The sequence below is a fragment of the Sceloporus occidentalis genome, unplaced genomic scaffold, assembly GCF_023333645.1.
Source record: "Sceloporus occidentalis isolate IW3139 unplaced genomic scaffold, rSceOcc1.0.p SCAF_5, whole genome shotgun sequence".
NCBI classification, from domain to species: domain Eukaryota; kingdom Metazoa; phylum Chordata; class Lepidosauria; order Squamata; family Phrynosomatidae; genus Sceloporus; species Sceloporus occidentalis.
Window position 1 is genome coordinate 183,056,451 of NW_028316985.1, and position 23,499 is coordinate 183,079,949.

At 43.2% G+C, this 23,499-nt stretch overlaps 1 protein-coding gene across 10 annotated transcripts in view; it reads right to left on the minus strand.

Moving 5' to 3' along the window:
• Positions 1–4,462: 4,462 nt before the first annotated feature.
• Positions 4,463–23,499, minus strand: part of LOC149313252 (spermine oxidase-like) — a 58,377-nt gene continuing 39,340 nt past the window's right edge. For 4 of the 10 annotated variants that reach the window (XM_089526350.1, XM_089526349.1, XM_089526348.1 and 1 more), the window contains 7 exons: positions 19,627–19,853; positions 18,218–18,244; positions 15,235–15,408; positions 13,611–14,310; positions 6,671–6,831; positions 5,164–5,339; positions 4,885–4,965 (listed from right to left, as the gene is read on the minus strand). In XM_089526350.1, coding sequence (XP_089382476.1) covers positions 5,166–5,339; positions 6,671–6,831; positions 13,611–14,310; positions 15,235–15,408; positions 18,218–18,244; positions 19,627–19,853 — 1,463 coding nt within the window. In that variant the 3' untranslated portion in view covers positions 4,885–4,965; positions 5,164–5,165. Of the gene's footprint in view, positions 4,966–5,163; positions 5,340–6,670; positions 6,832–12,333; positions 12,507–13,610; positions 14,311–15,234; positions 15,409–18,217; positions 18,245–19,626; positions 19,854–23,499 lie in introns of those variants that run through there. The other 6 variants (XM_089526352.1, XM_089526355.1, XM_089526353.1 and 3 more) reach the window with 6 other exon arrangements.

A 23,499-nucleotide genomic window follows, 5' to 3' on the forward strand; every position in this document is an offset into this window, starting at 1 on the left:
GAAATGTAGGGATACCTGGGTCAACATGGCATAGTGGTTTGCATGTTGGACTACGACTCTGGAGACCAGGGTTCAATTCCAGCTCGGCTATGAAACCCCTGGATAGAGCTTGGTCAAGTAGTCACACTCTCTCAGCCTTAGCGGAAGGCAACTGCAAACCTCCTCTTCACAAATCTTGCCAAGAAAGCCCCATGACAGCTTTACCTTAGGGTCTCCATAAGTTGGAAATAACTTTAAGGCATGCACAACAAAATCTGCCCCCCCCCCCTCGAGGATGCAACCCCTTAGTTGCTTCCCTGAACCCCTTGGATGATGATCAGTTGCCACAATCTCAGGTAGTGGTTGGAGAAATGGGATCCGCAGATTGACAGTGGCCTCAAGGTTGTTTTAGGGTTTGCAAGACCCCCCCCCCCCTCTTTTAAAATATATCTTGACCTCCAGTGTCAGTTCAATTAACTGTAGCACTCTGAACAATCTGCCCTTATGACTCCAGGTTCAGATTTCTCCCACTGGGCTAAATTTAGCCATTGTTTATGGGCAGGCGTGTAAATTTAGATGTGTTTACAGACTGAGGAGCAGGGCAGGGAGCATATGGGCTTGAAATAAACATATGCTCTCAAGAGATGGCCTCACAGCCATATAGGACCTATATAGAGCCTATATATCTGGGAGAGGATGCTATGCCACTTCCTGAACTGGTCCAAGATCTCTGCATTGGGGTGGGCACAGTGTGGCCCATGACCCCCAAGTCTCGTCTGTGGGCTATGCTTGTTCTGGTAATGAAAAAGACTGCATTGCACCTTCTGGAAGCCCCTGGGAGCCATAATTCACCTTTTAAATCACAAGTTGGCAAAGACATGGTGGTGGGACAGGTGCCAATTGCCCCCCCTCTTTACTCCCTGTAGGTCATGCCACCTCCAGCAAGGCCCAATGCCTTCATTTGCTTCTGTAGCCCTTCTGAATAGGACAGGCAGAAATGGCGTCATGTCACATCTTGTCGCCATTTTGACTGTGGTGGAAAAGCATTTGAGAGTAGTGAAGGTTTTGGACATCTGGGGATTTGGTATGCCTGAGGTTTTCGTGCATTTTGGGTATTTTTGGTGCACTTTCCAGACCCCCCCCCCAAAAAATGTCATTTTTTTCCTTAAATTGAGAGGATTTGAGAGACTATTGACAGGGTGAGCAGACATCCTCCAGTGCATGTCCTACATTTCAGCCTTCTGCCCAGGAGGAATTCCAAAATGTCCTCTATTTTCAGGCTAAGAACCACAAATTTATAACAATATTTTGGCTTTTATTTGGACATGTCCTACTTTTTTCTTGAATGCATTTTACAGCACCTTGTCCTCCTTTGCAGTCATGACATCAGCTCACCCTGCTATTGTTGGAGCTTCAGCAGCCACAAAAGAAAATCCCAGTGGCCACATGTGGCCCACAGGCTCCACTCGGCCCACTCATCTTTTAAATAAGATCTCTTCTGGCCAATTTTACAGTGTGAAAACATTTTGAAAACCAGAAATGGTCTTCTGGGCTGGAATCCTGTGGGTGTCATACCCATATGTAAGTTTCCTTGTACAACTGTTGTAATTTTTGCCCATTGTGCAACAGAGGTAAGCAGTATATGGTTGCATAAGCAGAATTCCACAGGTGTAACAATTCCACAGTGGCCTAAATCCTGTTGTTAGTATAAATTCAGGTATAGTCATTGAACCCTAACCCTAACCCATTGAATCAATTGGATTTACCTATGTGTTGACTCATCATTCAGCAACTGATTCAGTGGGTTTACTGTCCTGGAATTAACCCATGGGATTCCAAATATAGCTATGGCTATGGCTATTCCAGGTATAAGGTGTTACTGGAAGGTGCCTAATGATTTGCCATTGCCTTCAATGTGCCACTTGATTTACTGGGATTGCATAAACAAACACTGTACTTTACATAGTATATGCCCCCGTGCATGACTTTTTAAACAGGAAATTTGGCAGAAACAACATGAAAAGAGCATGGCCTTTGTGGTCCCTCCCAGCGCTAAGATTCTAGAAGGGCTAGGTTCCTACACTACACACAAAAAAGCAGTTCAATATGTTTTAGTAATGTTTTTATCGAAAACCAATATGGTCACTTGAAATGAAACAACCAAGTCATGAATGCCTTTCACAAGATGGATGATAGATAGATAGATAGATAGATAGATAGATAGATAGATAGATGATAGATAGATAGAGATAGATGACAGAGACAGATATTGAGCCCTCCTAGAGACCACATAAAGCTTTTTGAAAATGCATCCTTGACTCTTTTCCTGTTGTCCTCTGCTGTTGTGATTTCCAGTTTTGTGGCCAAATGAATAGATCTAGACTTCCTTGTTTTCCCTCTGCTTTGCTGTTCATGCATGTTCAGAAAGGGTTACTGGAAGCAGTTACTCTTCAGTTTGCTTTTTGTAGGCAGGTGCGCAGTTACAGAATGGTTGGCTGGAGTGGAATCCCATAGTTTCCCGACTCAAGCTTGGCTCACTGCAATGTTTGCTGCAGGCACACTGCCGCAATCCAGCACTGAAAGTCTATGGCATCCTCTCAATGCCAATACTGCAAACCTTCCATCTGAGAAGCATAAAGAGACATTGTAAAAGGGGGCTTCTTTATCAGAAGCATTGTTAACTGAAGCATGCCTGTATTCCCCATGGCACTATGGGCCAGTAAACAGCCACACAATGCAAGCCATGGCGTATCTGGATCCTTGCTCGGTGATGGAAACCCAATGGGTGATGTTAGGCAAGTCACACTCTCTCAGCCTCAGAGGGAGGCAAAGGCAAACCCTCTCTGAACAAATCTGACCAAAAAACCCCCATGGCCAGGAATCAAAAACTACTTGAAGGCACACAGCAATAATTTGTTTTGATAGTTTAATTACTTTTTAACTTTGGTATGCTTGTTTGTACATTTATTTGTAGCTGTTATAAGATGCCTTGAATCCTGAACTGGGGGAAAAAGCAGGTGGAGGAGATGGAATAAAAACACAAGTGGCCCTTGTATCCACAGTTTGAAAGTATTAAAAAAAAATCCAAAACACAAACCTTGATTTTGCCATTTTATATAAGGGACATCATTGTATATAATAGGACTTGAACATCCACAGATTTTGGTAAACACGGGGAGTCCTGGAACCAAATCCCAGCGGATAACAAGGGCCCACTGTAGTAATTTGTAGTAGTAGCAGTAGTAGTAATAGTAGTAGTAATTTGATAGAGGCTTCATAGGCCATCAGCTCTAACCTGCTGCTCAAAGCAAGATGTCCAGTTACAGTATTCACAGCAGGTAGCTGTCCAGCCACTTTTTTGAAGACATCCAGAGGAGAAACCACTACCTCTCAAGGCAATTGGTTCTATTGCCAAACAGCTCTCAGTCTCTCTCACTATCAAGATGCGCCTTCTAGTATTCAATCAGAATCCACCTTCCTATCCCTTAAAACCATTAGACCTGGCCCTATGCCCTGGGACAGCAGAGAACAAACCTACACTCGCCTCTCTGTAACAGCCCTTGAGGTATTTAAAAAGGGCAATCATATCATCCATCCATCTTCTCATCATCAAGCTGAACATACCCAGCTCAATCAAGCTTTCCTCATGTTTTGTTCTTCATACCTCTTTTCATTGATCGGAACGGGGACTGCAGTCAAGGAATCATCAGAAGACTAAGAATGGGGAGGGCTATGAAAGAACTAGAAAAGGACCTAAAATGTAAAGATATACAACTGAACATGAAAGTTAGAATCGTACAAGCCACTGTATTCTCTATTACCATGCATGGCTGCGAGAGCTAGACAGTTAAGAAAGCGTATTTCATTTGAAATGTGGTGCTGGAGAAGATTGCTGAGGATATCATGGACAGCCAAGAAGTCAAACAAATGGGTGTTAGAACAAATCAAGCCAGAAATCGCCCTGGAAGCCAAGATGACAAAACTGAGGCTGTCGTACTTTGGCCACATCTTGAGAGGGCATGACTCACTGGAGAAAACAATAATGCTAGGAAAGGTGGAGGGAAGCAGAAAGAGAGGGAGGTCACAGGCAAGATGGATGGACCCTATAAAAGAGGTCACAGGTATGAATTTTCAGGAACTGAGCAGAGCAGTGGAGGACAAGGAGTCTTGGAGATGTCTTATCTACAGGGTCGCTGTGGGTTGAGACTGACTTAAGGGTGGATAACATGAACAACCACCTCTTTTTCTCCTTGATACCCTTCTCTAAACCCGCTCCAAAGACTCTGACAATGGAACTTCTTTTTATACCTGCCTCCCTTTTTTTGTCCTCTGTCTAGCTGGAAGGGTTTTTTTCCCTACTAGCGTCAGCTCGAAGAAGTGAACTATAAATTAAATAAACAAACAGAAAGGCTGCATATTAATTTAACTAAGAAAGGCAAGATATAAATTAATCAAATAAATGAATACACTGCACACAACCACAGTGGTTATTACAACATTTATTGAAATATAAAAGGCACTTACAATACCGGAGGACAGGGGTAGGGGGAGAATACCTCCATAAGAAGCACCAGAAATTCAATCAGAAATGAAATTACACAAAAAGAAATAGCCTTCACCCAGACAGGAAGAAACACCCTCTCCCATGGACAATACAGTACGTGAAAATAAGCTACAATCAATCAATCAATCAATCAACTACAGGTTAAAATAGTTAAGACTTTTATTTTTTTATAAAAAGATATAAATGTTTCTATTATTAGCCTTTTAAAAAAGAAAAGGATCCTTTAAATGCACATCTGCAAAAAGGAATCACGAGTTAGTGGTTCTTCTCAAAGTTCAGGCCTCTCAGTTCTTGCATTGCAAGAGGTCTTGGTACATTTCGACGAGGTGAGCTGCCTCTCTCTGGCCAGAAAGCAAAGCACCATGGGTAGTGGAATAATACTTCCTGTGAGTGGCTTCCCCCGAAAACATCACCTGCATAGGCTGGAGAGAGACAGGCCAAGGAAAGCAAGGGAGGGGGGAAAGAAAGGGAAACATAGTTTTAAAAAATGTTTTCAAAAAGAAAAAATGCCCACCTAATTTATTTATTTTTTAAAAAAATAAACAGAAATTAAAATATTCAAGCATGCACTCTCATAGATGGCTGGCATCCTATTAGTGACTTATGCACATGTGATTTACTTTCAGGGCATAGGGCTAGTCACTTGCCCTTGCACTCTGTCCAGAAACTTCCCATCATAAGCAGCTGTCAAGATCTGGAAGGTCCCTCCGCTGCTGTCTTTTACCAGTGGGGCAGGGAAGTGAGGGAGCAGGTGATTCGGGGCATGAAGTTCCTGTTGCTCTGATCTTCTGGGGAACTGAAATGAAAGATGCACTCTATCTGAGAACACACCCTCATTTCTTTTCCCTCCAGCCAACTGAACTGAGACCAGCTGCTTGTTTATGGTCAGAATCGCCTCCTTACTCCCTCTCCATCCCACCAATAAGCAACAGGAGCCTAGGACTTGAGTTATCAAGTAATGGGAGGACACGTAATTGCACAGCAGAGCAATGCAGAAATTTAAGATCTTGACCCATGTGTATTTCTCCATTCTCTGCACAGCATGTCAAAGGTGGAACTAAGGAAGCCCTGAATGAGAATAGCCCAACAGTGGGCAACTTGTGGCCATCTAGGTGTTGTTGGACTCCCAATTCCCATGATATTCATAATTCGTTATGCTAGTTAGGGCTGATGGGAACTACAGTCCAACATCTGACGGGTCAAAAGCTGCCCTTGCGTGAGCTATATGGACAACTTGTGTCCCAATAAAGCATGAGTGGGAGTGAGGTTATGTTCACCAGACAGGCTCCATGTTGTCACTATCATCTCTATACCTCTGGGGTGCATTCAGCAGTAATTTATTTTATGATGATCACTTCTATAGTTTAGAAAGTTCAGGTCATGTCCCTTAAAGTATCTTATCTTTCTTTGGGTAAAGGTAAAGGTAAAGGTAGTCCCTTGACATGAATGTCTATTTGTAACAGACTGTAGGGTTGGTTCTCATCTCCGTTCCTAAGCCAAAGAGCCAGTATTGTCCTAAGACTACTCTGTGAATCATGTGGCCAGCATAACTGCACCGAATGCTATTACTTTCCCACTGAAGTGCTACCTATGTATCGATTTGCATTTGCATGCTTTCAAACTGCTAGATTGGTAGAAGCTGGGACTAGTGACAGGAGCTCACACCATCAAGAAGCACTAGGGCAGTGATGGTGAACCTTTTAGAGGCCGAGTGCCCAAACTGCAACCCAAAATCCACTCATTTACTGCAAAGTGCCATGTCCCTCTGGCTTTCTAGTAACAAACTCTGGCAAACTCTGTGCTGGGGCGACGGCACATGTGCCCACAGAGAGGGCTCTGAGTGCCACCTCTGGCACGCGTGCCATAGGTTCGCCATCACTGCACTAGGGCCTCAAACTGCCAACCTTTCAATTGTCAGAACTGGTGTCTTAACCACTAAGCCACCCCATCCCTATAATTCCTTACAGAGGTCTTTTCAGACTTTTAATTGCTTCTTCCTGTATGGCAGGGGGTTGGACTGGATGGCCCTTGTTGTCTCTTCTAATTCTATGATTCTGTGACCTGCCAGTTTTACAAAAGTGTTTCCTCTCACTGAAGTGACTGGGTCCTCTTCTGAGCGATACTTACAGCCGTCTTAGAGCTCTCAGTATAAGGCAGTGGCTTTGCAAGTTTCTCCACGTCTGCTCCACTAGATCCAACTTGAGTATAGGAATAGGACCCACGGAAATAAGGATTGCTGCCCCATGAGGATCGTAGGATCCGTCGGGGTTTTGGAATGTCTGGATTCCCTGAAATGAAAGACAGACAAGACAAACCGTGAGGGAAATAGAAATGTAATGTAATGTAAAACTAAATAAAAGTTCCAGTAACGAGAGATGCAGGTATCTCTTATGACTACAGAACATCAACCAGGCTTGTTGTCATATTGTGATGCATGTCTTGAAACTGACTATTGCCAATGCTCTACTGATCCTGCCTTTATGGGGGAAGGAAAAGCTTAAGAGGTATGCAAGTCTCTGTGTGTGCCTTCAAGTTGCATGCTGATTTATGGAGACCCCATGAATTTCATAGGGTATTCTTAGGCACGGTATACTCAGAGGTGGTTTGCCATTGCCCTGCTCTGAAATGAAGACTACAGCACCTGGTATTCTTTGGCAGTCTCCCATCTGACAATGAACCAGAGCAGACCCTGCTTAGTTTCCAAGGTCAGACAGGATCTGATGATTTCAGGGCATTTAGGCAAGCCGAAGAAAAATTACAACAAATCAAAATGCTTAGTTACAGAAAAATGCACACTAGTTTGTACACCTGAATGCAATGTGCTCTTGTTAATGAGGAACATATTGAATCAGATCACTGGTCCAAATATTATCTCCTCTGACTGACAGCAATATCTCTCTTTACTTCAGGGTAAACTGATAGTGCTGCCTCCAAGTGTGGAGGAGTCTCCTTCTTTGGAGATTTTAAACAGAGGCTGGTTGGCCATCCTTGATCTGCCAAGGAAAAGCGGGCTATAAATAAACAGTTTATTATTATTATTATTATTATTATTATTATTATTATCTGTCAGGGGTGCTTTGATTGTGAGTTCCTGCATGGTAGAATGGGATTTGACTGGCTGGCCCTTGAAGTCTCTTCCAACTTTATGACTCTATGTGGCCCACCAGCCACATAGCCACATGTTGACAAGCTGGAGCAAGTCCAGAGGAGGGCAACAAAACGGTGAAAGGTCTGGAAATCATGTCCTATGAAGAATAGCCTAGACAGCTGGGTGTGTTGAGGCTGGAGAAGAGAAGGTTAAGAGGTATTACGATAGTTCTGTTTAAATTTTTGAAGGGATGTCACATTGAGGATGGAGCAAGCTTGTTTTCTGCTGCTCCAGATACTAGGACATGGAGAAATGGATTCCAACTACATGAAAAGAGATTCCACCTAAACATTAGGAAGAACTTCCTGATGACAAGAACTGTTCAACAGTGGAACACACTCCCTCGAAGTGTGGTGGGGTCTCCTTCTTTGGAGGTCTTCAAACAGAGGCTGGATGGCCATCTGTCGAGGATGTTTTGAATGAGAGTTCCTGCATGGCAGAATGGGGTTGGACTGGGTATCCCTTGAGGTCTCTTCCAACTCTATGATTCTATGATTTTGATTCACTTTGGCCAGCCCAGTTTGACACCAGGAATGCTTACCAATACCACTGGCATGCAGAGACTCCACACGACAGCTGGTATAGGTGGAATTTCTGTGAAGCACACAGTGCCCCACGTCAGGGTGACCAAAGTTTGCTTTACATGTTTGCAAAAGGGATATTTTTCCTCTAGCTTGCTTTCTAGAAGCTACTGTTGTAAAGAAATCCAGATATTTCCTAAAGGTCATGGACAGATCAATGACATATTTGTGGTGAAACAACATGAGCCTACTTGTTTTATTTTTAAAATCTCTTCCCGGCTGATTAAAGCTTCTAACTCAAAAACACAATTGCTCAAAATTATTATTATTATTATTATTATTATTATTATTATTATTATTATTATTATTATTTGCAAGCTGTCTCCTGAATAAATCTAAAGCTCAGGTAGGCAATTGCAATACAGGCTGAGTCTCCCTTATCCAAAATCCTTGGCACAGAGGTGTTTTGGATTCTGGATATGCAAATACCTGTATTTGCATATACATACATAATTAGATATCTTAGAGGTGGGATCCAAATCTAAACATAAAATTCATTTATGTTTCATATACACCCTCTACATATAGCCTTTTACAAGTATACAGAACCAGGTAGCAGTATTATCATGCTGAACATATGTATTTAGACAGATAACAAGATGAAACAGATGAAAAGAGGACAGATTCTTTCAAGAAAGGTCCTTTTAATGAAGAATGCACAGTTTTAGAAAGTGAAGTGAAAGCTGTTCTCCAAACATTCGGAAAGAACAAGTCACCAGGAAGAGACTGCATAGCAACAGAACTGTTTCAAGCCATAGATACAGAATCTTATCAAAAAGTAATGTCAATAGAAGATTTATATAACTTTAAATTGGTGATAGACTGAAACAGTGAAGATTTTCTATACTCTCAGCTCAGTTCTAAACCAAAATGGAGTCTGCAGTCAAGAAATCAAAGAAGACAAAGAACTAGATAGATAACTATGAAGGAACTAAATCAAATCCTCAAATGTAAATACATATTAATACCAAAGATACAAAAGATATACCATTGAATACCAAAGTCAGAATCATCCGTATTAAGTATTACTTCCAATTTCTTGGTATGATTATGAAAGCCAGAAAGTGAATAAAGCAGACAGGAAAAAGTCAACTCACTTGAAATCTGATGCTTGGCAAAAGTATTACAAGTACTTTGGACCACCAAAAAGACAAATTAATGGATCCAAGAGCAAATTAAGCCTGAACTTCACTTAGAAGCCTAAAATGAATAAATGGAAGCTATCATCCTTTGGACATAAGAGAAGGCAACATGATTCATTTGAGAAACAATAATGCCGAGAAAAGCGGAAAGCCAGTAGGAAAACCATTACAGATGGATTGACTCACTCAAGAAAGCCACAGTCCTAAGTTTGCAAGTGCTGTTAACAACAAGTTCTCTTGGAAGTCTCTCATTCATAAGATCCCCATTAAATTGAAGCTGATTTGACAGCAACTAGCAACAACTAAAAACATATTTCTGGTAAAGTTTTACTTTGATAATCAACTTTTTCAAGTAAAAAAAGACAGAGAGAGAGAGAGAGAGAAACCACATCTTCCTCTATGACCCTGCCCAAGCTTTAACTTCTGCAGGGAAGGTGTTTATCTCAGGCCCCATTCATTTTACAAAAATAATCCAGGATGAATCTGGGTTGAATCCTTGTAGTTAACACACATTCTGAATGCACTTTAGAGGGTGGTTGGCAAAAAACCCACTTAACCCAGGATATCCGATACTGGGTTTTTTTCCTGACTTTTCCTGAAAGATCCATATCAATCTACATCTTTGGCAGTGTGAATAAGCTTCCGAATCTATTTGGATTGCTCTGTATCATCCAAGAGAATGGAGGAGGCTCCATTTTATCCTGAAACGATGGCACATGTGAATAACAAAGGGGTTACAATCACTCAAAGAGATTCATAAACCCAAAACAAAATGGAAACAACAAACCCGATATGCATCAGCATGGCAATCGGCATCTCCTCAGGACAAAAAAATGAATGTGATTGCCCCCTCAGTTCCACTACCATCACAAGCACAGTTGGTAATGATATGGGAGAAAGACTTCTGAGTGTCTGCTTCCAAATTGTGGAGCCCCCTTTTTTTAAGTTGTGTTGCATTTTTAAGAGGCAGTCGTGACTCATTAGAATAGACAATAATGCTAGGAAAGGTGGAGGGCAGTAGAAAGAGGAAGGCTGCATGCCACGTGGGCAGATTCAATCAGGGAGGTCACTGGCCTGAAATTGCAGAAACTAAGTGCCAAAACAGACAGCCCTAAAGGGGCAGTGTGATGCCGCCCCTTTGAGTGCCGCATCGGGTCCGCGGCAACAGCATACTGCGGCCCTGATCCAGCTATTTGCTGGCTCAAAAAGGGGTGGTAAAAGAGCGCTCTTTCAGCCACAGCCACAGCTTTGCGGCGCTCCTGTGGTGTGCGGTGTGTAAATGTCTCATGCTGCCCACCCACTGGTTGGGCAAGCGGCATGAGGCCAGCTTGGAGGGCAACATTGGGTCATGCATCATCCAAATGTCACGCCCCCACGCCACCCATAAGCCAGCGCTTGCTGCTAGTCTGTTTGGGACCTAAGTCAAGCAGTAGAGGACAGGAGGTCTTGGAGATATTTCATCCACGGGCTCACCATGACCTGAGGGCATGTGCAGGGAGAAAGGGGGGATATAGATAAAGCTGGCTTGGATCCCATCCAAAGAGAAAGGCATGGTATACATCTAATGAGAAGAGAAGAGAAGAGAAGAGAAGAGAAGAGAAGAGAAGAGAAGAGAAGAGAAGAGAAGAGAAGAGAAGAGAAGAGATATACAGTGGGCCCTTGGTATCCTCTAGGGCAGTGGTCCCCAAACATGCTCTTTAAGAGATTTTGGACTTCATCTCCCAGAAACCTCAGCCATGTTAGCCAATAGTCTGGGATTCTGGGATCTGAGGTCCAAAATCCCTTAAAGAGCACAGTTTGAGGACCACTGCTCTAGGGTTTGGTTCCAGGACCCCTCAGATAACAATTTTTAAAAATATTTTCAAGAGTTGAATATTTTCAAGACAGTTGAATCCATGGATAAAGAATCTATGAATGAGAGGAGTGGCTATTTCGTAAACTGTGGGCTAATGCAATCATAAAGATCATAGGAAGCTATCAAAAATTCGAGCTGCCAGTAGCAGAACTCCAAGTTTCTAGACAAGATTATGTTGTAGTTCCACCTGGATACGCTGGCTCTACCTAGTACTTCCCAGTGGTCTCCCATCCAAGTACTAACCAAGTATGACCCTACTTAGTGTCTAAAGTCACACACAGGGAGGCATGGTGTACTTGGCAGCCCCAGATCTAAAGTGCTTCCTAACTCCATGCTCAAGTGATGAAATTATCTGAGCAAAATTATAACATGGAAAGAACAAAAGGAAGAGCTGAGACTTACAATGCAGCTAAATGCATTCCTAGGAAAACAGAAAAACAGACAGAGACAGACAGTGCATTAGTGAGTTTTCAGGGTGTTAGGATGGAGGCCAAAAACTACCACCATCCTAAGAACTGGAAAGCTCCTGGCTCCCCTGAAATCCAGGCGCCTAATAGAGAGGATTTAAATCCACAAAAGCTTGTGTACAAGGCAGTGAGTTGTTTGAATGAGGCACCACTTTAATCAGATTTACAAAGAGCCGCAGTTGTCAATGGTTCATAGGCCACTCAAGTCCAGCAGTAAATTCAAATAATCCACTCTGCCAACTTGTATGGGAAATCAAAGCCCCAGAGATTAATCATTTCTGCAATGAAAGGGGCACCAAGAATAACTGGTCATGAATGCTAAACATCACAGAATTTAGATCCAACCCAGAGTCCATGCAAAGTTCCTGGCATAACTCTTCCAAGAGCAGCAAGTGCAGCTGTTTTCAAATGGTAAGGATGGACAAGTTTCCCTGGAGGCCAGATCTCCAGGCGTTTCCAAGGTGAATGGGTGGAAAGGGGCACTGCATTTATCCAGAGGCTAGTGAGGCTTGGCCATCTCCTTGTGTGAACTGAGTAGCCTCCACCTGTGAATCCCACTGAGAATCCCCAGCAAAAGGTAGAAAAAGGTTTTCTTGCCTGTAGAAAGTTTCAGAAATGCTCTTGTGGGGAAATCCTGGAAAAGACATGCAAAACCAGCATCAGCCCTCATAACTGAAGATGAAAGTGTACTGGGAGCGCAACACACAGGCAGAAGAAATAGTGTTCAGTACATAAATTGCAGCAAGTTTCCCCAGACTAGGCCATAATGCCTTGGAGGATGAGGCAGAAGAAGACAAGAGAAAATCAAATGGATGTACATGACATTAAGACAGTTACATGATTAATTCAGCTTTGGTCTATCATCAACCAGGAATTCTTTCTGCATATATTCGGCCCAAGGAACATAGACACACACACACACACACACACACACACACACAGAGAGAGAGCATGAGCCATACATATCTTTCTCAACTTTAGAGAGGAACAAGTTAAGTAAATAAAACAAGAAACTCCCCTGTCATAAAGGCAGTGAGAGGGAACCTATGGCCTTCCTGAGTCACCACACGGGCTGGGGTTGATGGGAATTTGAGTCCAACAACATGAGAAGTTATTCACACTATGAAAATAATCCAGGATGAATCGAGGTTGAATCTCTGCTGTCAATATCGGGTTTTCCCCCAAGTTTTGAAAAAAGATCTGTATCATCGGTAGTGTGAATAACCAATGCGAACAGACTTGAATAGACCCAGGATAAAACTCTGCATGCCTTGAATGTGTTCCAAATGCATTTGAATTGTCGAGTCCATTTTTATTCCAATGCTTGCACATGCGAGCAACCGAACTTGCAATGATAAATATAAATGTGGTTCCATAGTGTGAATAACAACCCTGAATGCATGAATGAGATGATTTGCAATATTGCGCCAAAAAACCCCACATCTATATGACACCTTGAGCTTATAAATCTCTTCCAGCAGGTCATACCACAGTCTGGGGGAAGCCAAAGAAAATATCCTCTGGATATTCACCTAGTTTTGGCTGACTGAAGCAGATGTCTCCCAGACTAGGCAGAGAAAAGTTTATGGAGAACTGCTGCCTGTCAGAATAAGGTTTGATATATTTATTGTTCTCCTGTATCTGAAGCTGGGAGACCAGCTAAGAACAAGGTTTGCCTAGTAATCCATCAAATTATGCCAGATGCCAAATGTGAAGGAAGAAAAAATGAAAACTCATTCTTTTGGTATTTTCCCTTCCTCTTCTTCCTCTTCTTCCTCAAACCTTCTCTCTCTCTCTCTCTCTCTCACACACACACACACACACACACACACACACACACCACACACCACAAACAAAGGCCAGGATTCACAAACCTGTGAATTTACGTAGCATCTCAGTGCAGGTCTCTGCCACAGTTTCATCGTCATACTTCTCCATGATCAGGGCCTCTTCTCCACAGATCCAGCCACTCAGCACATGGCCGTAGCGCTCTGGTGGGTAGAGAACGTCAAAGCTGCAAATCTTCTTGTACCACAGTTCCTCGGGGTAGGTGAGGCTCTCAGCCTCAGCTTCATCTTCCCAGACAAACTGGATGCTGTTGCACTCAGGGCTCCAGAAGGGCTCCTCAAACTCCAGGAAGATCTTGTCAGTGGTGCTAATGCCCAACTTCTGAATGGCCATGACTTTCTCTTCTGGTAGCCGGGGGGAGAACATGTGCTCATGATGCTTCTTCAGGACCCCCAAGGACACTGTTACAATGACATGGTCGGCCAGAATGAACTCACAATCCTCACACTCCAGAAGGACATGGTAGCCGGCATCTTCCTCCATGTGGTCGCTGTTGTGGTCAGCCAAACGCTCTATCTCCTTGCTGATGGACTGGTTCCAGTGGATGCACTTGACTGGCTTGTTCATTTGGATGACCGACTCTGGGATGGAACAGGACAGGATCTCCACAATTTTTATGAAGCCACAAGGGATGATGTGGTGGGCTCCGGGGATCTCGGTCCACTCCCCAAATTCACTGAGTGAGACTTCATCCATGCTATGGGAGCTACTCTCGCAGCTTTCCACCTATGGTAAAGCAGTCAGAGAACATCATGGAGGGTGATCCCCTAGTGATGATGATATAGAACAGGAACATTGTGGTTTGCTGCCAAACTGCTAAATGCACTACAGTGGGTGGGGAAAGGAACTAAATTCACTATAGTCAATGAGTCAGTTAACATTGTAGTCAATTTAGTTCCTTTTATCTCAAAAAAAAAAATAAAGATCATATTAAGTACAGTGGAGCCTTGCCTTATGTGGGGATCCGTTCCGGACCCGCCTGCGTAAGGCAAATACCACGTAAGCTCAAGCCCCATTCAATAGAATGGGGCTTGTGCTTGTGGCGGTGTGGCGCACGTGCACCACAAGCACACACACCATTCAATAGATTGCAGCGTGGCCTCCACATAAACCAGAAGCCACATATGGTGGGCCTGCGCATGGAGCGGCCACGCTGTACAAGTCTATCTTGATGATTTTTAAATTATGAATTTTAAACTATGGACTGATTTCATTAATAGGTTTTTGCGTTTATATGTTCTTTTAAACTGATGTTATGTATTTTTACTGATATGTGTTGTATTTTAATGTGTTGGTGTTTTCCACCTCAATCAATAGGGAGAGATGGGTAAGAAGAAATTGTTGTTGTTTTTTAAATTTTAAATGTACACCAGATCTAGTGACAAAAAAGAAGAGAAGAGCCATCTCTTCATAACTGCTTGTCAAGGTTCCAGAGGCATCTAGCTAAAACACTAATAAAACAAGGCCTTGGACTAAGAGTGATCCAGCAAAGTGAATTCTTATTTGTTTATAATATAACTTAGGCCTAAACTAGTCACAATGGAACAGCCAAGTGTATTCTACCCACATGTCCTGCTTTATTCACAGCTGCTGAAATGTCCCAACATTGCACTACAGCATTCCAACAAACCTCCAGGAATACTGTCTTACTTTAAGGTATTGCTGGATCATGGCGAGCTTCAGCCTCCTGATTGCCTCTGAGTCATCCGGATCTGCTTTGATGCGCTTGCGCACGACATCTCGCGTGAAGACACCCACGCTATTCTTGCTCTCAGCATTGACTGGTTTACCACTCTGGAAGAACTCCTGAGTCAGGTTATAGACCTGTCCCAACACAAGGAAGAGGAACAGACCAAAGAGGTGTTAGGTCAAGCATGAAGAATACTATTCCTCAGCCAACCACTTTTTCATCCATCCAAACGTGACTACCACATGGTCTTTATGCCTCCCAGGCCTTATAGCAGAGTTCCTAAAGAAGTCACCAAGGTGGAACATCCTAAAGAGTTATAAGTTTCACAATCCAGCACGTTTTGAATACCATTATGGACTGTGTGTGTATGTGCCTTCAAGTCACCTGTCAAATCACAGTGACCCCATTAACTTCACAGAGTTTTCTTAGGCAAGAGACCCTCCATTTGCCATTTCCATCCTCGGAAATATAATCTCGAGCACCTTTGACAGCCTTCCTGAATGTGCTCTACTGTTTATTTGTTGCTTTCTTTTAATGGTTTTGCTTTTTTAAGAAATTATTGTTAGTTACTGGTAATTATAATTTTTTATGATATGGATTTTAAAGCTGTGTCTTAAATTTGGGGGGGTTTGCCCGACTTTAGGGGGACAGAGTGGGCTTTTGAGTGAGAGAAATGGGCTTCCAGGGCTGTATCCAGCCCACAGATCACACTTTTTCACTTCTGAGGTAGACAAAGGTTGGAAGACAAATGGTTAGTCCCAACCAGAATTAGCTTACTGAATCAATTGTTGAATTGTGAGTCAACATGTAGGTAAATCCCATTTATTCAGCGGGTCTACTCATTGGTATTAAAAACAGGCCTAGAATTTCTCTTGTAGCATAAGAGGGTTAAGGGCATGTTTTCCCCCAATCTCTTTCCACCCTATTGTACAACAGTCTGGCTAGGCCAATACTCCCCAATTCAATGAGGTCAAAATTTCATCTAGCAGAAATTTCTAAAAGCTGCTACAAATTTGTCCTCAATACAAAGCTGCTCAGCTTTCATAAGCAGCTTGCAATTGTAAGTAGATCATGTATTCACAAGACAGGCAAAACCACATTAAAACCCAGTTAACAATTGGCCAGAAGCAAAATTAGCCATAATCATGTTTTTACTGCTCTTTGTGCGGAATGCCTAATTTTTAAACCTCATACACTGGTCTGAATCTGCACCTCCAGAGTCCCAATGAAGGAATGGGAACTTTGAATCAACTGCCTGACCCTAATTCTTGGAACCACAAGTGGCATTAAGAATGTTCTAAGAGGCTCTAACTAATACATTTCCAAACGTAACCCTTCACTGACAGGCAGAGTGGAAATTCAAGACTTTGAACCACTTGTTGTTGTTTTCCTACCCACCTCTTCCCAAGGCTCAAGGCAGGATATAGCACATTAAAATGCAATGTATAACTAGCCATTAAACACATAAATTAAAACACATAATCATTGGACTGAAATAACCATTGCACATTAAAATAATCCAGATTAAAATATACTGTACCAATTTAAAATTAATATTTCAAAATCAAATGGGTAGGCCTGCCAGAAGAGATAGGTCTTTAATACTGTTTTAAATTCAGACAGCCTGTTTAGCTGTCAAATCTCTTCCAGCAAGTTATTCCACATCTTAAGGGCTGCGGATGAAAATGTTCTCTGGGTGACAGTTGCCAATCTAGTTCTGGACAACTGATGTAAATGTCCCCCAGAGGACCTGAGCATATGGGATAGATCATACTAAGGCTGGAGTCCTAGGCAGATTAACCTGGGAATAGAGAACACTTGAATCTGGCCTTTTAAACTGTCGTGATGCATACTGATTATTGGGATGGCTTTACATTTTTGTTTTATTTGTTTGTAATTACATCTGTTTGCTTCCTTGGTCATTTGGACTAGATGAGGGCAAACAAATTGAAGCTTAATCCATACAAGACAGAGGTGCTCCTGGTCAGTCGTAAGGCAGATCAGGGAATAAGAACTCTGCCTGTGCTGGGTGGTGTTACACTCCCCTTGAAATCTCAGGCTCATAGCTTGGGTGTGCTCCTGGACTCTACTCTGAGCCTGGGTACCAAGGTTTCAGCAGTGGTCAGGAGTGCATTTGCACAGTTAAAACTAGTGCACCAGTTACATCCATTCTTTGAGATGTCAGATCTGGCTATGGAGACACATGCTTTGATTACCTCCCATTTGGACTACTGTAACACACTCTACATGGGCAGCCTTTAAAAACTGTTTGTAAACTTCACCAGGTTCAAAATACCACTTTAAGAATGCTGACTGGAGCCAGTTATAGGGAGCATATAATCCCCCTGCTGGAACAGCTTCACTGGCTCAATTCAAAGTGCTGGTCATGACCTATAAGGCCCTATAAGGCTTAGGTGCAGACTAACTGAGAGACCATATCTCCCCATGTGAACCTGCTAGAGCCCTATGATCCTCAGGAGAAGGCTCTCTCAGTCCCAGCACCATCACAAGCTCACCTAGTGAGGACACGAGAGAGAGCTTTTTCAGTGGCTGTTCCCACCCTCTGGAATGCCCTTCCACAAGAAGCAAGGCTGGCCCCCCTCCCTGCTTGACTTTAGTCAGCAAGCAAAACAGTTTTATTTAGGCAGGGTTTTAATGTGTGATCATGGGATGGCTTTATATATGGGGTATTTGTTATATGGGTTGGGTATTGTGGGTTTATTGTGGTTTTAATGTTTGTAATTTTATATTGGTTTTTAGCTGATGTTTTTAATTGTTTTATTGTAATATTTTGTTAGCATTTTTATTTGTGAGCCGCCTTGGGTCCTTTTCTGGGAGAAAGGAAGCACAGAAGTCAAATAAATAAATAATGTTTTAAAAATGTTGCAGAATAAAGGAAAAATGTAAAAAATGTAATAAACAAATGAATTTGGGGGGACTTACCTTCAAATAAATGTGCCATGAACTATGCTGCATATCACCCAACACAAAAAAGAAACGGTAAGGAAAGGAAAGGGACATTGAGGTCCAATTCATACAACAGATGAAGGCAAAACTCACTGTAGCATGAGGTAGAAACTGGCTGTCTTTGTGTGACTGAACACAAGTCTAAGCTTCTCCACCTAATCTATTTTCCCAGGTCCCTTTTGAGGATGATGTAAAGCTGCATCAAGCAAATCTGCATAGCCTGAATATTGCTGGTGTCACACACATGCACAAGTTCCCTTTACTTACACAGGAAACAGAAGAGAGCTCCTTTATCCTTAATGGTTGTGTAGAAGAAGTTTCAGTAGGTGTGGTTATCACGCAACCAGGTAACAAGCAAAAGCTGCTGAACTTCTCTCTTCTGCACAACTATTATAGTTATAGAAGCGCCTTCCGCATTTTCACTCTAGCAAACCTAGCTCCCTTATACATGCAATTGTACTTTTTTGGCTGTTGTGCAATGGATGTATTCAACTCAGAGGGTGGTATTGTAATTTGACATATGTAATACTTTCAGAGCACCTAAATTATAATTTTTTTAGGAGTTTATCAGACAAGGGAAATTGGAAGTATAATCCAATGGCAATCTGAATGCAATCATGGGGTTTAACCTACTACACACAAATTCGGGCAATGGGAAGTCAGTCTGAGCGCAATCATGGGGTTTCACATTATTGTGTGATAGACTGCCACACACAAATACGGGCAATGACATGCTATTTTTGCGCAATGGGGAGCCAGTTTGAATGCAATGAGCATTCACATAATTTCGCTAAACTAGCAACTTTACGTGAATGCATTCTGGCCCCACTTTCTTTTCATTTGAAATTAAGAGAAATTCCTCACGTGTGATAAACTCCTTAGTCTTGAATACAGCGCAGCCATGGAAACAATTGCTGGATAAACTATCATTGAACAACTGATTCAGAGAGTCTACTCTAGTTCAGTGACAAACCGTGTGTTTTGCAGAAAGTCTCAGATTCAACGCCCAGCACCTCCAGTTTGAAAGATATCCTATAACAGGGCTGGGGAAAACCTCCAACCTGCTAGAGACCTTGAAGAACTACTGCCAGGGGAAGTAAACTATCTGGGTCTCATCTGATATAAAGGCAGCTTCATGTGCTTGGTGACTTACTGGTCAAGACTTAGAAGAACAGAAGCCATAAGCACATTCTTCCACTACGTAATATTCTCCAGACATACCTGGACTTCAACTCTCAGCCAACAAGACCAAAAGTCTGGAGTATTGGAACATGTGATCCAAAACAGACAGAGAGCATCAGGTTAGGGAACTGTATTAGCAGTTTCTTTTCTAGCCTTAGCTGCTAATCCCGCCAGATGAATATCTGAGGCCATCCAATACAAACCTCGTTGTATAAATCACTGAATTCTTCAACCACATCTTTCGGAATCCTTTGACCATTGTTGGTGAGGTGATAAGCCACCCCATTTTTGGAGTACAGGCTGATACGGCCCACACTCCTCTCATCGTCAGTCGTCTCTTCAAGTAAGCCATTATCTTCTGCTAGATGATACACTGGATTTCCATGAGAACCATGGATCCACGTAGCTCCCAGTTCAAAAGTAGCACTTTCTGTGGTGGGGAGAAGAGGGAAAAGCCCTAAATTAAAAGAAAAAGACACTGACACCTCCTGTCCCACCCAAAAAATCCCAACCCCATAGAAGAATGGAAAGGTCCAATGGCAAACAGAGACATAAAAACCATAAACCCAGCAAATAAAGGAACAATTTATCAGCCTGTTAAATGTATTTTAATTAAATGTACCTTTTAACATCTCAAAATTCTAACACTAATGCTAATGAACTTGCTAAATTAAACTGAACCTTAAGGTTTGGGCCTTAACTATTCTCACAACAAGGAGGCAGTGGAAAATGGTATGGCTTATTGCACAGCAGGGATGGGCAATTCAAAGATCAGGGGTGCAAATATCCCTCAAATTCAGAGTACTGTACCCCATGATCCAACTTCTTTATTTTAAAAAGTTCTTTGCGCCATCTAGGAGGTGGGAGGGCAATTTTGCTACATGCAAATCTATTTTAGACTGGAGTGGTGGTGTCCCTTTTGTAAAGCCGTAAGTGAGTGGAAGTACATAGAAAAGTGAGAAGGGGAGTAACATGTCCCTGCGCAGAGGACTGAAAGTCATTTAGATTCAGTCTCAGGCACAGCAGATATGAGAAGTTTTTACATGTCTGCCATTCTTTTGGCGATACCTTGGCCAGACAGAGCCAGAATATGGCAAGAGAACAGAGGGATGTGCCTCAATATCACCATGCATTGTTTATATGCCATGCATCCTTGGGGGACTGTGGCTTCAGGTGGCCAGGACTAGCACAACTCAGGTACTTGCCCAGCTGTCACATAAATTCATCCAGAAGCCGAAATAGCACTGTCACTCCCACAGACAGGGCTCTCTCCTGCAATTCAAGCTCAAGAAAGTGCAAAGGGCAGTTTTCAGAAAGAAATATTGCCAAGAAAACCCTATGATAGGGTCGCCATAAATCAAAAATAACTCGAAGGCACACAACAACAAAAACAACCTGCACAAAAGTTTAGCTGCTGTGTTATTCTTCCTGATGGGATTTCCCAATGGTTGGGAAACTAATTTTTTGACCAGGAAAAAAATAACTGAGAATATTATTTCCATCTCTAGTATAGGGTGAGTCGGGTGTTGTGGGGGCAGTGATGACAAGAAGGCCAACACAAGAATATCTACCACTCTGTGTATACAGATTTCTCCCATTCCACAAATGCACACATGTTCTTGTGTTCTGTTCACCACACCCAGACCCTCGCTTTGCAGACTAGGACACCTAGATTCCCATAATCCATCTTCATCTCAAATAAGCAGCTTTAGCAAGGCCAGTATGATGAGGTTAATTTGTTTGTTTTTGTTTGTTTTTTTATTTATATACCACTATTCCAAGGATCATAGTGGTGAACAGCAAGTAAGCTAATTAGCAAGTAAGCTAATGATAATGAACATCAACCTGCTCTGGACATTTATGTTGATTGCAGAAGTGCCAGGAACAGAAGCCAATCTTTCATGTTTCTGGTTCCATACAGCACCACAATCACAGCTACATGGAATACAGAGAGTGACAGGCAAAGCTTAAAATAATCCAGGCCACCTGTACACTTACAAATTTGTTAGCCAATATCCCCTCAAAGCAAATGTGCCTGGTTCAAGCATAAAACATCAAAGTACTAAGTTAATCACATTCTTTAAACGCAGATACTCAATCCTGACTAAAAGGCCTCTCAGAAGTGGGGTTGGGGAAATGGACTGTTTCTGTGCCAGGCCCCGTTATAACTGATGCTAAGTCCAGCAACTGTGCATGTGTGTGCTGTTTTAACTGCAGGCTATTATTACCTATTTCCACTCTGCTTGTGTTCCCACACTCCTACTCTTTTCTTTTTTAACCTCAGCACTAGAAGGTCCATATTTTCATGGGAAAACAGAAAAAGGCAAAGGGAAAACCTGCCTCAGAGCTACTCAACCACAAGGCTGAAATGTGGGTCCTGGATATTGCCAGGGGAGGATTGAAGTGAGGAACGCTGGCTGCTTGCACAAAAGGGATATCCTGGGAGACTGATAGTCCCATGGCACCCAAAGAGGATATAACATGACATTTCATGCTTATGACAGAGGATCACTCTGAGTCAGACATTCTGCTGCACAAGCCTCACTGAAATGAACAGAAGTTGTACAAGAACTATATGGATCTAATCTACCTGTCTGCTGCTTTCGGAGACCATCCTACTTTCTTTTATGGTAAGAAATCAAATGACAACAAAAACTTGGAAAAGCAGCCAACTAGAAAAGGTCCCCAAGACATATAATTAAATATGAAACTCAAAACCATTCAGGTCCTAGTATCTCATTTCTACATATGGGTGAGAAAGCTGGATGACCAAAGGATAGGATCAGAATTTGAAATGACCTTGACATACTGGAGAGTGCAGCCAAATTTTAAAAAAAAAATTCAATAGGGATTATAAAGTAGGCAAAAAAATGAAATGCACAAATATGGGATGGGTGATAGCCAGATGTAAAGCAGTACATGTGAAAAGGATTTAGACCACAAGATAATCAAGTGTCAGTGGTGTGGTGTGGTGGCCAAAAAAGCCAATCCAATTCTGGGCTTCATCAATAGGAGTATAGTGTCCAGATCAAGAGAAGTAATTGTGCCACTCTATTCTGCTTTGGTCAGGCCTCACCTGGAATACTGTGTCCAGTTCTGGGCACCACAGTTCAAAAAGGGTGTTGAGAACCTGAAGCGTGTGCAGAGGAGGAAGACCAAAATGGCCACAAGTCTCAAAACCAAGCCTTATGAAGAATTACTTAGGGAGCTGTGAAATGTTTAGCCTAGAGAAAAGAAGACTGAGAAGTGATATGACAACCATCTTTAAATATCTAAAGCAGGGGTCAGCAACCTCCGACCTGTGGGCCAGATGCGGCCCACGGAGGCCTTTCGGCCAGCCCCTGCTCTCTCCTGCCGCCGCCACCGCCGATTGAGGCATTTTGCCGCTCCGGGCACCGCCATTTTATTTCTCAAAATGGTGGCGAAGCCTCGCGCGACCTTTCACGTGGTCACGTGAGACTTCGCCGCAATTTTGCAAAACAAAATGGCGGTGGCCTCTAGGAGGCCCGCTGCGGCCGCCGGAGCCCTTGAACAGGACTCCAGCGGCGGCAGCGGACCTCTGGGAGGCCTGATGCTGTAGCTGGGGCCTTCCAAGAGGGCTCCGGCGGTGGCGGCGGGCCTCTGGGAGGGCCACTGCGACGGCCAGGGCCCTCCAAGAGGGCTCCGGCGGCAGCAGCGGGCCTCTGGGAGGCCCGTTGTGGCGGCCAGGGCCCTTCAAGAGGGCTCCAGCGGCGGCGGCAGGCCTCTGGGAGGCCCGTTGCCATTGCCGGGGCCCTCTTGGAGGGCCCCAGCGACAGCAAAGGGGCCAGCAAAGAGGAGGAGTCCTCCAGCGCTGGCTTTTTTGCCAGCCTCTGACGGGGCCTGGGGCCCCATCAGGGGCCGGCAAAGAGGAGGAGGCCTGGCCCCCGGAGGGTGGAAGCTCCACTCCCTGGCTTCAGCCCCCCAGTTGTCTGAGGGACAGCAACCTGGCCCCCGGTTCAAAAAGGTTGCCTACCCCTGATCTAAAGGGATGACATGTAGAATATGGATCAAGCTTGTTTTCTGCTGCTGCAGAGATCAGAACATAAACCAATGGA